Below are 16338 nucleotides of genomic sequence, written 5' to 3'. Positions count from 1 at the left end.
ATTTACAACTGAACACAATAAACTGATAACTTCTTTTTGGCTTCTTGCTGATTTTTTTAACAGAAATACAAAACACTGATAAATAAATACAAATCTGACATTCACATATATATATTTACAACTCTTCTTACTAAATACAACTCAGTCTATATACAATTCGATAACGAACTGGATTTCATCACACAGGTGAAAATATACGTAAAGGCCAAGGCTGAATCGATGTGTAATGTAGGTTCGGTAAATAAAAAGGTAAAAGCTCCAAATGGGATCCTAAAGGATAATGTCGGTTAAGGAATTTATTTAGTAGGGAATTATGTACGGAACGGGTTTTCTGGAGTTCTAATCTCCATATAGGTGGTGGTATTAAGATCTCGATAAGCATATAACAAGCAAGTTCTAATTCTGTAAAACATACCGGTTTCCCTCAAATAATGACAAGACATGTTTTATATCTATTATATAATATGTGTATTAAGTATAGGGGCTAATCTCACAATATGTCTGGATATAAGGGCTGCCGATATGAAACATGTATACCCATCCCCTTGACTCGTTATCCTTGCTTAAACGATTCCATTTTCAACTTCTCATTTTAAAAATATTTGTTGGGAAAACAATCGAGAAGCTGAAAAACCAACCATGACCAAAAACCTTTAACTTAACATTAAAAGCAATAATTAATAGTTAATAACTTAGGTTTCCGAATACTCTTCGAGGTACTGTCGGGCTAAAAGTTTCAATTTTTCCCCATCCCCACACTTGAGGTTGACATTGTCCTCAAAGCTAAAATTTTAAAACAATTAACGAACATTTGAGGGATGGGGTTGAAATTTACTGCTTAACTATTTAAAACTCAGGGCACTATTGTGATGGGCTTAAAGCAAAATTATACAATTACACTTCTAACAGCTACAATAAAAATAACAAAATATTCTATGAAACTGAAATCACCTGATAATAATGACAATGCGATGCTAATCTCGGTCCACAGACTCTCAACACACTCGCGACACACGTCTCCACCCATGACCAATACCGAGTAACCAAATCTGCACAAATCTCGAGATGTGTATAAGCAAACCACTCGCAAGTGTAAGACTTAGGTCTTTTAAGAGTTATAAATAATATAGAAAAATTATTACCGAACCGAATTAGTTAGTTTCATAAAATATTTTGTTAAACAAGTTAAAAATGATAAAAGACCTAACTCACTTTCGTAGGAATCACGGTGGCATTTAGCGTATGCAACAAGCCCTTTAAACCCCCCCGGTAGCTCGGGTTGACGAGTAAGGTCTTGTGAGGTTTATAGTGAACAACACCCACAAAGTTCCAAATACAACACAAATATATACAAATATACAAATATAATAAACCAAACACAACATACATACATCACAAGATATATATACAAATGTTACCCAACCGGTTACCCATACACGTTTTCCCAAATATAATATATTAGAATACAGACCATGCTGATAAAAACAAAATAAAAGGAAAACAACCCAAAACTGTAACCCGCGTCTGCTGTCCTCTACTACTCCATCTGAAGCCCCACCTGCTGGCAGCTCAGCCTGTGGCTCTCCACCTGCAGGGGCAGGCTGATCAGCTGCCTGCCCCGCACCTGCTGCCTCTGGTCCTCCAGCCTGCACTTGATCTCCAGCCTGCTGATGTATCTGTAGTGAGGTTGCGATTGGTACCTGCAGATAAGTAAAAGAATGCAGAAATAGTCGTCCTGGTGGGCCACGTGGGCCCGCATGTCTGTCTGCATCGCCACCTGCTACTGAAAAAGAATCTCGAGTGTGACTGGCGGCTGTGGTGGCTGCTGTGGCTGTTGGAGGGGATGCTGCTATGAAGGCCTCATAATATGGGGTACATAGGCGGGCTGTCGATGAGTATGCATGCCCATCTGAAGCGCGACAGCCGCGTCTGTCCTTGGAGTGGTGGTGCCTAAGGGCCCGGTCGGATCGGAACGAGAGCAGGTGGATCGTATAGCTCACAAATCCCAGCCTTCCAGGTGTCCTCCAAAGTATACGGGTCCGTGGCAGGCCCTGGGGTAAAATGTAATATAACGTTGGGGGATCTGGAGACCGTCACACATAATATGCTCCCGAACCGTGTCGGGAGTAATAGGGATCTCATCTCCATCGTACCTGATAACTCGTGGTGGGCATACCATAGGCTGCGGGGGATCTGGAACTCCACGTGGATCCGCAACGGGACCGCGTCGTCCCGCTCCTGGTGGCTGCTGCCTCGGCCTCTTGCGCCCGGCGGCGCTACAAGATCCGGGTATATCTGACATGCTTCAAAACAATAATAAAATATTAGCAAATGACACGAAAAACGACAAAATTTCGGGATATCCTATATACAACTAAAATAAACCCATGTGTCCCCGCCCGAATGGAGATTGAGTACGGATGGATAACCTAAAATCAAATTACGCTCACAATTCCGAAAAACAAACGACATGAACAAGACTCGACTCAACTAACATACATAACTGACTCGAACAACCAAACATGATTGACTGATGTCTCGAAAAACATGCAACACAAAGATCAAAATCGGGACTCATACTAAACGGATGGTTCGGGTTTCGAAATCCAATTATATTATTAAAATATTATTAAATTATATTATTACATATTATATAATAATATATTATTAAAATTATATATTAAATTATATTATATATAGTATTAAAATATTAATTTACATACTAAAAATTAAAATATATTATTAATACTATTATTATTAATTAAATTATTAAAGTATTATTATATTATATTATATAAATTAAAATACTTAAAATATGTTTTTATATTAAAATAATATTAAAATATGAAATTATTATTATTTTAGAGTCCAAAACTCGACCCTTAACCGAACTTTTAAAAATAAAACCGATCAAAATTACTCCCGCCAATTATCATACCCGCCAAAATCCGGCAACATAAATCATGCAGCTACCGACCCTAGGTAGCCTGACACTAAACCAAATTACAACCCCTTCAAACCTAAGTCTCAGTTTACACCCAACTAACAATTTAATAAACTCGATTCAAAAATCCTAACTAAAACAAATCAACTACCCAACTAATCAAAACATCCCGACACTAACCGACTCATGACAACATTACACAATCACGCCACAAATAAACTAACCTCGATATCGGAAATGAACTAAACTTGATAAATAGATGGAGGAGAGATGAGGACGATGGTGACTAGAGACGTCGGGAAGCGACGGTGGTATCCGACGGTGGCGGTGGTGAGGGTGTATTGTAATGGGGGCGTTATGTTTGTAATGTGGATGATGGATGAAAGATGATGAATGATGGTAGTGGAGGTCACGGTGAGGGAGCGGCGGTGGTGGTAGTGAGAAGACGGTGGTGACAGGTGGTAGATGGCGGTGCTAACAGTGAGAAGAGGGGATGATGGTGGAAGGATGATGATGGTGAGAGAGAGAGGCGGTTAGTGGAGAATAGTGGTAGTGGTGGTAGTGAGACGGTGGTGAAGAGAGAGAGAGAGAGAGAGAGTGGAGGGAGATGAAGAAGAAGATGAAATGGTGGTGGCGGTGGTGGTCCGTGTATATATATATATATATATATTAAATATTTTTTTTCGGATGATCCACGACCCATCGCGTAGCGCGATGGGTCATGGAAGATTGGGTCACGCTACGCGATCCAATTTGGTCACAATTAGGGTTTAAACCCCATCGCGTAGCGCCATGGGGTTTTGTCTAGCGTCATCGCGCTATGCGATGACGTTAGATGTTAGGGATGTCCCAACCCCCATCGCGTAGCGCGATGGGTTGTTAACTAGGACCATCGCGTAGCGCGATGGGTCCCAGTTAACTGAAAGTTTTTACCGTAATTGGGTCCGAACATTTTCTGACCCGACCACTTTCCGACATCCCGACAACACCCTGAACACGTTTCCGAATTCAAAATTTGCATTACGTACCTGGAAAGACGTGAAATTAACCAAATGCTTACCAAACCTTCATGACTAGCACTTCACCAAAACCTCCCCATACTTGGGATTTGCTCCACAAAACTCGAGACAAAAGTCAAACAACGACTCAACAAAAAGAAAATAAACTAGAACACACTTACAAACCTTGGGTTGTCTCCCGGTCAGCACTAAATTGCATGTCTACAAGTCGACATTGCCTCGAATGCTTCAATTATCTTCATAAACTGGTGAGGTCATAATGAAACTCATCGTCTCCTTGTCCATCTTATGTATATCATCCATCTCCAAATTTGGCTTCAACCGATAGCCATTTAGCACCTGTAGAATTTTGTCATCAAAATCCTCGATCTCAAAGTGCCCGTGATTGCCAACTCCTACAATCAAAAACGGGCCCGTCCACATACTCTTCAACTTACCCAGGTAAAGCTTCATCCTCATGTTGTATAACCACACCTTTTGACCAATTTCAAAGCTTTTCAACCGAATCTTCACATCATGAACCTTCTTCATTTTTGCCTTGTAAGACAATGCACACTCGTACGCTTCATCCCACAACTCCTCGATCTTGCACGATGCTAATTTCCTAGCTTTACCAACATCATCATAGCTAGTATTAACTTCTTTAGTAGCCCAATAAGCACGTTGTGCAATTTCAACTGGCAATTGGCAATCCTTTCCATACACAAGTCTATATGGTGTGGTACCAATTGGAGTTTTAAAAGCGGTTCGGTAGGCCCATAAGGCATCGGTCAACTTCGTTGACCAATCCTTTCGGTCCGTCCGAACAGTTTTCTGTAAAATCTGTTTAATCTGCTAATTCGAAACCTCAACTTATCCACTCGTTTGTGGATCGTAAGGAGTAGCAAATCTATGATCCACCCCATATCGTTTAAGCAACTTTCCAAACTTAAAATTTTTAAAATGAGATCCCCCGTCACTAATAATTGTTTGGGGAATTTCAAATCTTGAAAATATGTTGCTTTGAATGAAATTACAAACTACAAGGTGATCATTTGTCCTAGTGGCTATCACCTCGACCCATTTAGACACATAGTTGACGGCCACCAGGATGTATAAATTACCGAAAGAGTTCGGGAATGGGCCCATGAAATCGATCCCTAATCATCAAAAATATCAATAACAAGGATCGGTTTCAAGGGCATCTCATCCTTCTTGGAAATACTTCCGAGTTGTTGACACTTCAAACAATGTGTCGCGAACTCGTGAGCATCCCGAAACAGTGTTGGCCAATAAAAGCCACACGCGGATGAATGCGCGTGTTTCAACACTGATCTGACATCCTCCTCGGGTATGCATCGCCTAATAATCTGATCAGCTCTAATCTTGAACAAATCCGGGTCATCCCAAATATACTATTTTGCCTATGACATCATGCGCTTCTTCTTCATCCTTGGCCAATGCTCTGGTAAATCATCTGTAACTTTAAAATTAATAATGTGAGCAAACCAAGGGTTTTGGGAAACCGCTAAAATCTGTTCATAGGGAAAGGACTCGTTAATGGTCCTGTCTCGATCTCTGTATTCTAAAACAATCCGGGACAAGTGATTTGCAACAACGTTTTTTGTCTCCTTTTTGTCCCGGATTTCCAAATCAAACTCCTGCAACAAAAAAACCCGTCTGATTAAACGCGGTTTCACGTCCTTCTTATCCATGAGGTACCTGACAGCCGAATGATCAGAATAAACAATTACTTTACTACTCCAAATATAAGAACGGAATTTGTTCAACGCATATACTACTGCGAGTAATTCCTTCTCAGTTGTGGTATAAAACAATCCCCTCTTGGACCATCAAATGGATCTTCTCCCAACTAAGAACCAAATTCGTTTCAACACATCTTTTCAAAACTCTTTCAAGCTGATTTAAACATGGCTCAAAAGATCTGACGAAAATCGAAAAGTTATTCATGCAGATTTCCAAAAACTCCCCCACCATATCTGAAAAGATACTTATCATACACCTTTGGAAGGTGGCGGGGGTGTTACATAGCCCGAATGGCATCCACCTAAACGGGAAAGTGCCGTACGGGTAAGTAAACATGGTATCTTCTTGATCTTCTGGATGAATAGCTATCAACAATCTGATCGATAAATGGAAGCAGAAAGTGATCCTTTGATGTTGCCGCGTTCAGTTTTAGATAATCAATAAAATACGCTACCCGGTTACCGGCCGGGTGGCAACCTCATTACCTGAGTTGTCCTTGACGACTTGGATGCCTGCCTTTTTTGGTACTGTCTGAGTCGAGCTCACCAACATGCTGTCAGAAATGGCGAAAATAATCCCAGCATCGAGCCACTTCAGCACCTCCTTCTTCATGACCTCCCGCATGTTTGGGTTCAACCATCTCTGTGCATCATGCGCGGGTTTCACCTCCGGATCTGTAAAGATTTTTGTGCATGACGATCGAGGGTCTTATCCCTTTCAGATCCGCGATGGTCCACCCAATCGCCTCCTTGTTCGCGACCATCACCTCCAGCAAAGCAGATTCCTATTCCAAAGACAAGTTAGAAGCTATAATAACAGGCAATGCATCATTCTTACCTAAAAACACATATTTCAAATGCCTCGGTAGCTCCTTCAGCTCCACTTTCAGTGCCTCCTGTAAAGATGATTTCAACCCGGTATCGATCTTCTCGGGTAATGGCTCAACCTAAACTGACCATGGTGGTTGATCTCCTCGCAAAGTTGCAACCTCCAGCTTCTTCTCCTCCTTTTCCAGATGCTTATCTGTTTCCACCTGTAACCTGTCAAACATAAAGTACGTCTCCATTGTGCCGTTCGCGTTCACGACTGAGTCGTATAGCGGAATGCACTCGTCAATAATGTCCACCGTAAAGCATTCATCATCAATCGGAGAATTATTTACGGGTGTGAAAACATTAAGTCTAAGCTTTGGTTTACCAAATGCCAAGTCTACAGTACCGGTTCGATAGTCAATTTTGCATTTGCGGTGGCCAAAAAAGGCCTACCGAGTATAACCGTGGGCTGTTTGGTTCTCTCACCTGAAATATAATCAAGAACCAAAAAGTCAACTGGAAAGTAAAAGTCTTCCACCTTGATTATCACGCCATGTAACATTCCCCGGGGAAGTTTTGGTGTCTGGTCAGCTTGAACAACCGTGGTAGCTAAAGCGGACCGAAGTTATACTGATCGTATAGACTTCCCAGGAGGATGCTAATGCTAGATCCAAGATCTTGGAGTGCCCGTGTCATTTTAAAATCACCTAACTGAATGGATATAATGGGTGCTCCTGGATCTTGTAGCTTAGGTAAAAGAGCACCCGAAATAATTGCACTCACATTATCAGTTAAATCAATCTGTTTAGGTATCTTTCGGTTCCTTTTCTGTGTGCACAAATCTTTCAAGTACTTTGCATAGGCGGGAACTTGTTTTATGGCATCTAAAAGAGGAATGTTAATTTGAACTTGTCTAAACGTTTCCACATTTCTTCCTGTCGCGGGCCCCGTTTAGATGCAATCTTCGCCTTCGATGGTGACAACAAAGCATCGGGATAGGGAACTGTTTTACCCTTCCCCTTGTCCTTAGGGTCTTTGTTACCATCCTTCAGAACGGATTCATTAATTTTAATTTCACTTTTATTATGTTCAGTTAAAACTGGTTCTGGTTCGTCATCGCTGACGACAGTTTCATCAATGTCTTCCACTAGCCCATCAACCGGAGGTGGTGGAACCCCAACCTTATTATCATGCTTTTCTCATTTCTTAAAATACTTACCCGATTGACGTGCTTTTTTGAACTCAAACTCGAGCTGAAGTGTTGCGGGTTCATTGTGGTGTAACTCGGTAACTGACCCGCATTTTTCTGTAACCTCGCCATATCCGCTGCATGCTGACCAATCTGTTTCGACATCGCCTCTGAAGACTTATCGCTCAACTCGAACTGTTTCTACGTTTCCTTCTGATTATCTATCACGATTTTCAACAACACATCTAACTTCGAGTACCGACTCATCTGAATTAACTGAACTACCTTTCTGCTGGTCCTGATTCTGATTACTCGACGAACTGTTACCCCGGTAACCATCTCTGTTATATCCCCGACTGTTCGAACCCTGCTGATAACCGCCCTGGCGGTAGCTGTTCTGCTGTCTGTTCTAACTGGACCCCAGAAAGTTCGGGTTCAACTGACTCGAGGCGTCGAGGTGTTCCCGTATCTGAAATTCGGGTGATTCCTTAGGCCCGGGTGATAGGTGTTCAAATGGAACCCTTGGCCCTTGGGATCCTCATTCGCGTGAATGACTTCCTCCTCGTCGGGACACTCCTCCTCGTCAAACCCAGGGCAATCATCTTTCTTATACCCCAATTCACCACACTCTGCACAAACTGGGAACTTCACCCTGACTTTACCAACCTCTTTCTTTTTCTCTTGTCTATAACCCGCGAGTTCTCTTTCCAACTTTGCAATTCTCTTTGATTTAATCAAGGCAGATTTAACTAATCTGGTGACCCCATGTTTTCGTCTTCATTCTGCAGCTGCTTCTGACTTGGAATCTTCACACATATACTCCAAAAAATCCCAGTCATCCTCCTCAGGCTGATTCAACAACTGGCTGCTACAGGAAGCCTTCAAATGCTTCCTATCCTCATACGTTAACCCGTCAACAAAACATTTCACCAGTTCCCATGGTGTGGACATTTCCTAATCATCTCCTGTAAAAGCCTCATGAAACAACTCACCTAGTAACTGTGAAAAGTGACGAATCTCAATCCGGGCTTCGCTTGTCTTCGACTGCGTATAATAATCGTTTAAGAACACCTGCTGCATTTCACCCCAGTTCTCTATATTGTGCATCTGTAACGAATTGAACCATTTTTTGGCTTTGTCTTTAATCGCAACCGAACCTCATCCTGATCAAATGTACCGTCACCGATAGACCCACAAATAGCTGCAAAATCTGATAAGTGTGAATACAGGTCTTTGGACGCTATCCCGTGAAAGTTAGGAACTATATTAATGTAGGATGGATGGGATTTGAATGTCGGTTGTCCTGGTACGTGAACTTGTACGACAATCAGTGAGGCACCATCCGAAATAGCCGGTCTGAACCGACTGTTTACTCCATGAACCGGGGCCCCATAATTCCTTCTTCTGCCCTCGGTTCTTCAAAACCTCCCCTGTTAACTTGAATCGGCTGTCTTCGTTCTTCCCGAAATCTTCCAATACCGTCGCTGTCTCGGTTTCTCCACATTTCACCTCTTACCCTAAATGGTTCCTCAACTTCCTCATTTCGAACAATCTCATCTTCATTTCTCGTCTCAAACCCGTCATTCCTTCTAACCCTCCAGTCGTCCCCGTTACTACCATCATTCCTCTGTTCTTGTTCCTCCTGATCCCCCTATTCTTCGTCATCAGTGTGAATACAGATATGATCTAAATCTCTGATAATTGGCTGTCGGTGACGAGGGGTATTGTTTGGGGCTGATGGCATGGCTCTGTCAAGGTTTCTGGATTGTCAGGCTGAATTTTGTGGTTGTTGATTTGTATTTATAGGTGCTAAATAGTCATTGTTTGGTGGATTTTGGGTGTTAGGTGGGTTTTTTTCTGGTTGAAAGACATTGTTATCGGGTGGTGGGTTTTGGTTCTGATTTTGATTTTGAGCGTTCATGTCTGACTCTCTGATCTGAGCTCGGTTCTGCCGAGCTACACGCTCGATTTCTGGCTTGTAAATCAGTGGGGAATTTCTTCCTGAATAGCGGGTTTGCATAAACCTGTTACCAGCACAAACAACACACCCCGCGTAAAATGAGAAAATAAAATAAAATAAACTAAAAATAAAAATAACAACTAAATTAAACTAAACTAAACAAAGAAATCAATTAAGACAAAAACACTAAGCGCACTAACTCCCAGGCAACGGAGCCATTTTGATGCTAGCCTGTCGCTATCTAGTAAAAAATTATTAAATCAGTGTCCTAATCACCTAAGCAAGCTAGGTAAGTTAGGTGTCGAACCACAAGGAGTATGTGGTCAGTGTGAAGTGAAACCGATTCCTAACATTATGAAGTAACTTAGTTAACAGTGCTGATCACACTAGCAATTGATTGGGTTTAATAATAAGCAAGTAATTAAGTAAAGATTTGATCAATAAACAAAGCAAATCACACTCGGGAATTCAAGTAAGCAACTAGCAGTATTCTCATGCAAGCTAACAAATTAATTATCTCATGTCAACTACAGACAGACTAACAAGTTAAACCTTAGGCATCCACAATCGCTAACACACGGAACTGGTTATCAAACGTTCCCTGCCAGTGTGACTCAACTAAGGGCAATTGTATGCTTCCTTGCAAATAACTAGTCAATACAATCCTACGAGCAATTATTATAGAAACCGACACTAATCGTTTTGATTGACAAAAACCTAAACCGACTGAATGCATGGACATACTAAACATCAATACTCATAGATTAACATCAAGACAGTTACAATTAGCTGTTCTATTACATGAGAAATAAACTGAAAGATTACAAACTATACATCCCGGGTATGACTCAAAGGAACTAGCCGCGTCTCGGCATCTCTCTTTCTTTGATTTGAGTGGTTAGATCATGTAGATGGCCTTTAGATGAATGGAAGTGATGGTAGGCTGCTCTTTCCCTCTAAAACTGCTCTGGAAACTGAATAATGTTGAGTTAGGTCATCAAAACATGATATAACACAGAACCCTAACTTTCCTGACTGTGGGACCCATCGTTTAGCGCGATCGTCCCCTTTCCTGGTCCATCGCGTTACGCGATGGACCAAAAGTTAACGCCATTAAAATATTTTAATGGGCATCGCGTAGCGCGATGTCCTGTTTTCAACACCCATTGCGTAGCGCGATGGGTAGCATCACTCAGCAGCCTCAGTTTTCTGTCTCAATTCTCGTGCTGGACATTTCGGGTCTTCATCCCGTGCTCATACAGGTCCAAATTAGTCGTGTTAAGTACCTGTAACCTGAAACACAATAAACGCGTATGAAGTGCTAAAGTTCCTAAACTAAACAACTAAAACGACTAAGTTAACGAACCAAACTATAAACAAATAAACCGAACATCACCTGGCATGACTCTTGTTTCAAAATTCTTTGACGGAAGTGGTTTTGTAGCTTGGAAATGAGTAATGAGTATTTTTCTTTCAGCTAAGAACAAACTAGGCTTCATCAATAACACTGTCACCATGCCAGCTAATCAACCGCATCTTGCTTATTGGAAACGGTGCAATCATATGGTGATATCATGGATCCTCAACACTCTCAATCATGATATTCGTGGTAGCGTTTTGATGCTGAGATAGCTCAAATCCTTTAGAATGAGCTTAGTTCTCGATTTGGACTATCCAACTTCTCATGATACCACCCAAGGTATTCTTTCTCCAAATATGCCTCACACCTTCCACCTTCCACCTCATAACCCCTTACCGTTTCCTTTAAATATTCTACTCAAAGTACATCTATCGCCTTAAACGATTGTTTCAATTCTTTAAAACAATATTTGGACTTAGAGTTATAACTTATAACTAACACATGGCATTGTTTTCAATCCTCCACTAACTGGTACTTTAACTTCACCCACACAATGGATGGATTTGATAACATGTCACTCCTGTTTTACCAGTCGGCTTCTTTGCAGTTCCCACCTGCATCCAAGGGCCAAACGCTTTCTGGTTTGTGAATCCATCCCAGACTTAGCATTTTCGGTAGCCAATCTTCCACTCTTGTTTAAATTAACCGAGGACATGCCCCTCACATCATAGGCAACCCCTTTATCTTTTTCTACGACTTGGTCTGCAGTCTTACTCAATTCTCCCTTTTATGGAATGCCGCATGCAATCGTTGATCAAATATGTTTTTGGTTGGACTACCTTCAGCCTCTCGCCGAACTTTCGCTCCTCCACTTTGATTGACAATGGTCCAAACAAACAACCAATCCATCGACCCAAACAAATATTACCCGATAATTCATTAGAGTTCGTTTAATGTTTTCGTTTATTTTCAGTTTATCGAGTCAATACGTTAAAACTTTGGTTTGTTTGTTTTTAGGCCCATTAAGGGTTTGTTTGCTTTGGGCCCGCCAGGGCTTGTTTGATCTGACGGATTAATGCTTTGTTTGGGCATTGGCCCAACAAACAAACAGTACGTGACATGAAGTCATGTTCCTTGAAGATAGGACAGTTAGGTATGCATGTTTATCTACAACCGTTTTAAATGGTTATGGATATAACCGTCCATATTAACCATCGTGACTTTTCATTCTGTTTAAGTAGTGTCAATTGAATCAGGAGTTGTAATCACAACGTACAATCAGTTTTGTTAATCTAGTTTCTTGTTTGAATCACAAGTGGTGTTATTCATACTTGCTTGCAATTCAATTTCTTGTAAGTTTTTGTTCGTGTTTACAAGAAATCAAATTGCGAGTATGAATAACACCACTTGTGATTGAAACAAGAAACTAATTAACAAAACTGATTGTATGTTGTGATTACAAACACCGAATTCAATAGACACTATTTAAACATAATGAATAACCACGATAGTTAGCATGGACGGTTATATCCACAACCGTTAACGGTTGTAGATAAACATGCATGCCTAACCGTGGTATCTTCAAGGAACATGACTTCATGTTACATACTGTTTGTTTGTTGGCCCATGGCCCAAACAAACCATTAAACCATAAGATCAAAGCAAACCCTAATGGGCCCAAAGCAAGCAAACCTTTAATGGGCCTAAAAACAAACCAAAGTTCTAACGTACAGACTCGATAAACTGAAAATAATCGAACGCATTAAACACACTCTAATGAATTATCGAGTAACACCACTGAACTTTGGTTCCCCCACTTTGATTGCCTACAGCCCAAACAAACAACCAATTCATCGGTCCATTAACAAACCCTAGAGGGCCAAACTTAAACCAAGCGTAAAACAAATTGTTTAAAGGTACCAAGACCCAATAACTAAAATAAATGAAAAACATAAGTGAATAAATGAAACAGCCACTAATGAATTAACGGGTCACATATGAAATCATATCATTTTATTGAAATGGTTATCTAAAAACATTTTGATTTTGTTGATTTACAATTTAAGCAACTAATGAACTAAATGTCGGATAACACCTTCGACACTGGAAACTCTGCACTAGTACAGCCGTAGAACACTGGTTTTAACTCTTTAAAAATGCTGGTTGTTCTATGGAGAGATTTTTGCTACAGCTGATACCAACTCAAGATTCAAAAATCCATATTCTACTTTCCCTTACGACGACCATGCTCTGATTTACTTCGTTGCATCCTTACTTTTGCAAGTTCCTGTGTTGTTTCTTCTTCCATGATTTCCCTTACCTTGTCTGATCCTGTTTCCCAAACCTTTTTCCCCTTTGACTTGTGTCCGGATTCCGACCCTAGCCTTTGGCTTGTGCTGCTTGGACCACTTATTCGTCTAGCAGCCTTTGCTTTAGTGGACTGTTCACCTAAGCCCAGTTCTAATCTGTTGAGGAAATCCTCTGTGGTTTCTGTTAGTTCTCTGCCTCGAGATTGCATTACGGATTGATGGCTTTCGTGGCCTTTTGTTTCCTTACTACCATGTTTCTCATTCTCAAAGAAAAGGACTTGCACGACAGTTCTTAATGGAAGCTTCTCATTTTTCACAGCATGGGCACGCGCCTCAGCAGATAGCTTTTGGCAGTCCAAAATGCTGCAAAGGTGCTTCTTCTCTTCTTTGCTCATTTGGGGATGTTCCTGCTCATGGTCATATCATTTATGACAGCTGAATACATATGAAATAACATATTTATGTATGTATTTATTCTAGTAAGAGGTTCTGAAAGTTACTTTTTACTTCTAATATTACTTACAGTTAGATATATGTTAATTGCCTTGTAAAGTTTGTCATGTTTAGGCCGCGCAAAATCAGGTAAAGCTTTAGCAAGAGACACTAATTTCTGTACCGACATATTCAGATCCATTGAGACGACATTGAGATAAGAGTCCACCAGCTTCCCAACCTTTGTAATCAAATTATGTGAATTTGCGTCTCTAGAATATGTTTTTCTCCATTGCGCGATATAACCCTCCAGGACAACCTCAACCAGTTCGATATCATAAATGTGACGATCAGCGGAATAGTCTTGTGAAGAAGGTAGCATTAAGTCATCCAGTGTGGCCTCCTCTAGTTGCAAGCTACATTTCTTAATGATTTGAGAACGAATCACTTGAGACGCATGTAAAAGATTCCCCATGTTAAGGAGCCTCAGCAGGAATCCAACGGAAACTGATCCTCTTTCGTCAGGAAGAAGGCTTACGATCATCTCAAGCCGCTTTTTTCTCTTTGCAGATTCTTCTTCTTGGTTCATTTGAGAAGCTGTTGAGGTTTCTGGGTACGGCCTCACATCTGAAAGCCAACGGCATGCGTACACATGTAAAGCTTCACCAATAAGCTGTGGTGGCAGCATGTTTTTTGACTTCACAGCATTAATCACACATCTGAATAGGTCTACATTCAGGTCCGCTATATCTTCTGTCCACCAATCTTTAGGGGCGGACTTGTGGTGCTTCTTTTTTTCATATCCTTGTCTGGTATATGTGAAAGACCATCTAACCTGCATAAGCCCAAGTTCACAGTGGCAATTTTTTTATTACTGTTAATGAAGCTGTATTATAGTGGTTACCTGTGATGGGGGTGTGAGTATTTTATCAACTATACAATCAATGCAGCTTCTGATAATCCCAAGATTCTCAGACCATTCAGGAAACCTTTCGGTAGTCTGCAATGCAAGAACCGAATCTTTCCACCCTTCAAGAATGCAAGAGTTGAAGAAAACCTCTAGCTTTGATATAAAGTTTCCCTTCACAACAGATTCAGTCATTTGCATGAACTTAGCAGCACATATCGCTCGTACAAAGTTCCGGGCACTTAGATCAATTTTGATCCCATAACAGAACTTGGCACACAGCTCGAAACCATCCGCACCACCAGGAATATCATGAAGCTCCACAGTAACACTTGTAGTGCCTTCTCTTTCTGAGAAAAGTTGTTGCAGGAGCCCACACTTTTGAACAAGTGGAAACTGAAACTTGGTATACCACAATGGTCTATGTAATTTTATTGTTAAAAAGTACTAAAACTATGTACGCATTTACAAATTATAGTTTTGCATCTAAAATTACTTGCCTTATGAAGAAGGTATGTGACATTGTTGATGCATATCGTGAGGTCACTGGGTAAGTCAGAGATCATTGTCCTGAAATATGCTAATCATTGTTAATTGCTTTACTTACTAGTATTATTCAAGAAAATAACAACGATCTACGAACCTTGTGGCTTCGCCCGTATAGAAGGTGTCTGGTCTTGTCCCAAGTCTCATGAACTTCATTTTGTATCTCGTTCTTTCTCTATGATAACATCTGTATTTTCCACAAGTTTAAAGGTCATAATTTTTTACAAATATCTACATTTGCTTCTCTCATATGTGTTGAGAAAAGGAGCACAGAAGTGTATGTTGCTTTTAATGATTTAAACAGCCATGAAGTTAAGTGGAGAAAATGAGGATTAAGAGGTACATAGAGCCTGGAAAAGTGTCCACTACTAGACCCACATGATAATATGAGACACCATTAACTTGCAAAGGTCACAGTTTTGGCCAACATAAGTGTCCCGTATTGTCTCTCCATTGTTTCCCTATGATAACTGCCCTACCAGCCATTTTCAATGGAAGCAAATCTCTCATAAAAAGAAGGTATTGATCTAAATCCTGATATATTAAAAACATGTTTTGAATTGTAACTTTCTAGTTTTTTCAGAATAGCGTTTAATTCTCACATGCCCAATAATTGGACTAGATGGTTGCCAATAGTCTGACATGCAAGCTAGTAATAAGCCAACGAAACACCATGAATTGGTGGCAATATACCAGGATTTGCTCATCTCAAAGGTGGCTGTGATCAAGAATCTGAGATCTCTAAAGACAAACATGCCATCATGAGTGAATAACTAATATTTAGCACCCACTCTTTCTTTACAGTATCAATTACAATTAGTAAATATCTTTAAACATGAACAGAAAACAAACATTCATGAGAAATATTGTCATTTGGTTAAGGCGCGCTAGATACGGATGAATTAAAAGTGATTATAGTTAGTCGAACGAACACAAAATGGGAATTCTCACACAGGAATTTAGTATATACTTGATGACGAAGTGGAATTCAGTGTTTTGTATGCCTACAGAAAATTCATGTGTCAGTTTAATAAAGATATATGATAAAAGAAGAGAGAGAGAGAGAGAGAGAGAGAGAGAGAGAGAGAGAGAGAGAGATACACCTTAGAAGATA

The 16338-nt window shown here is 40.5% G+C and overlaps 1 protein-coding gene across 1 annotated transcript; it reads right to left on the bottom strand.

Moving 5' to 3' along the window:
* Window positions 1–13088: 13088 nt before the first annotated feature.
* LOC143557715 (BTB/POZ domain-containing protein At5g47800-like) lies at window positions 13089–15688 on the bottom strand. The gene is made up of 5 exons (XM_077046720.1): window positions 15322–15688; window positions 15179–15248; window positions 14676–15074; window positions 13863–14606; window positions 13089–13746 (listed from the first exon to the last, which is right to left on the bottom strand). The coding sequence occupies exons 1-5, from the start codon at window positions 15378–15380 to the stop codon at window positions 13255–13257; spliced, it is 1764 nt and encodes a 587-aa protein (XP_076902835.1). The 5' UTR covers window positions 15381–15688; the 3' UTR covers window positions 13089–13254.
* Window positions 15689–16338: the final 650 nt, after the last annotated feature.

The sequence above is a fragment of the Bidens hawaiensis genome, unplaced genomic scaffold (genome assembly GCF_021521415.1).
Source record: "Bidens hawaiensis isolate Kalapana, Puna unplaced genomic scaffold, B.hawaiensis_p1.1 tig00019091_1, whole genome shotgun sequence".
Classification (NCBI taxonomy): domain Eukaryota; kingdom Viridiplantae; phylum Streptophyta; class Magnoliopsida; order Asterales; family Asteraceae; genus Bidens; species Bidens hawaiensis.
Note: the sequence above shows the minus strand (reverse complement) of the source record. Positions and strands in the feature narration are given on the sequence as shown.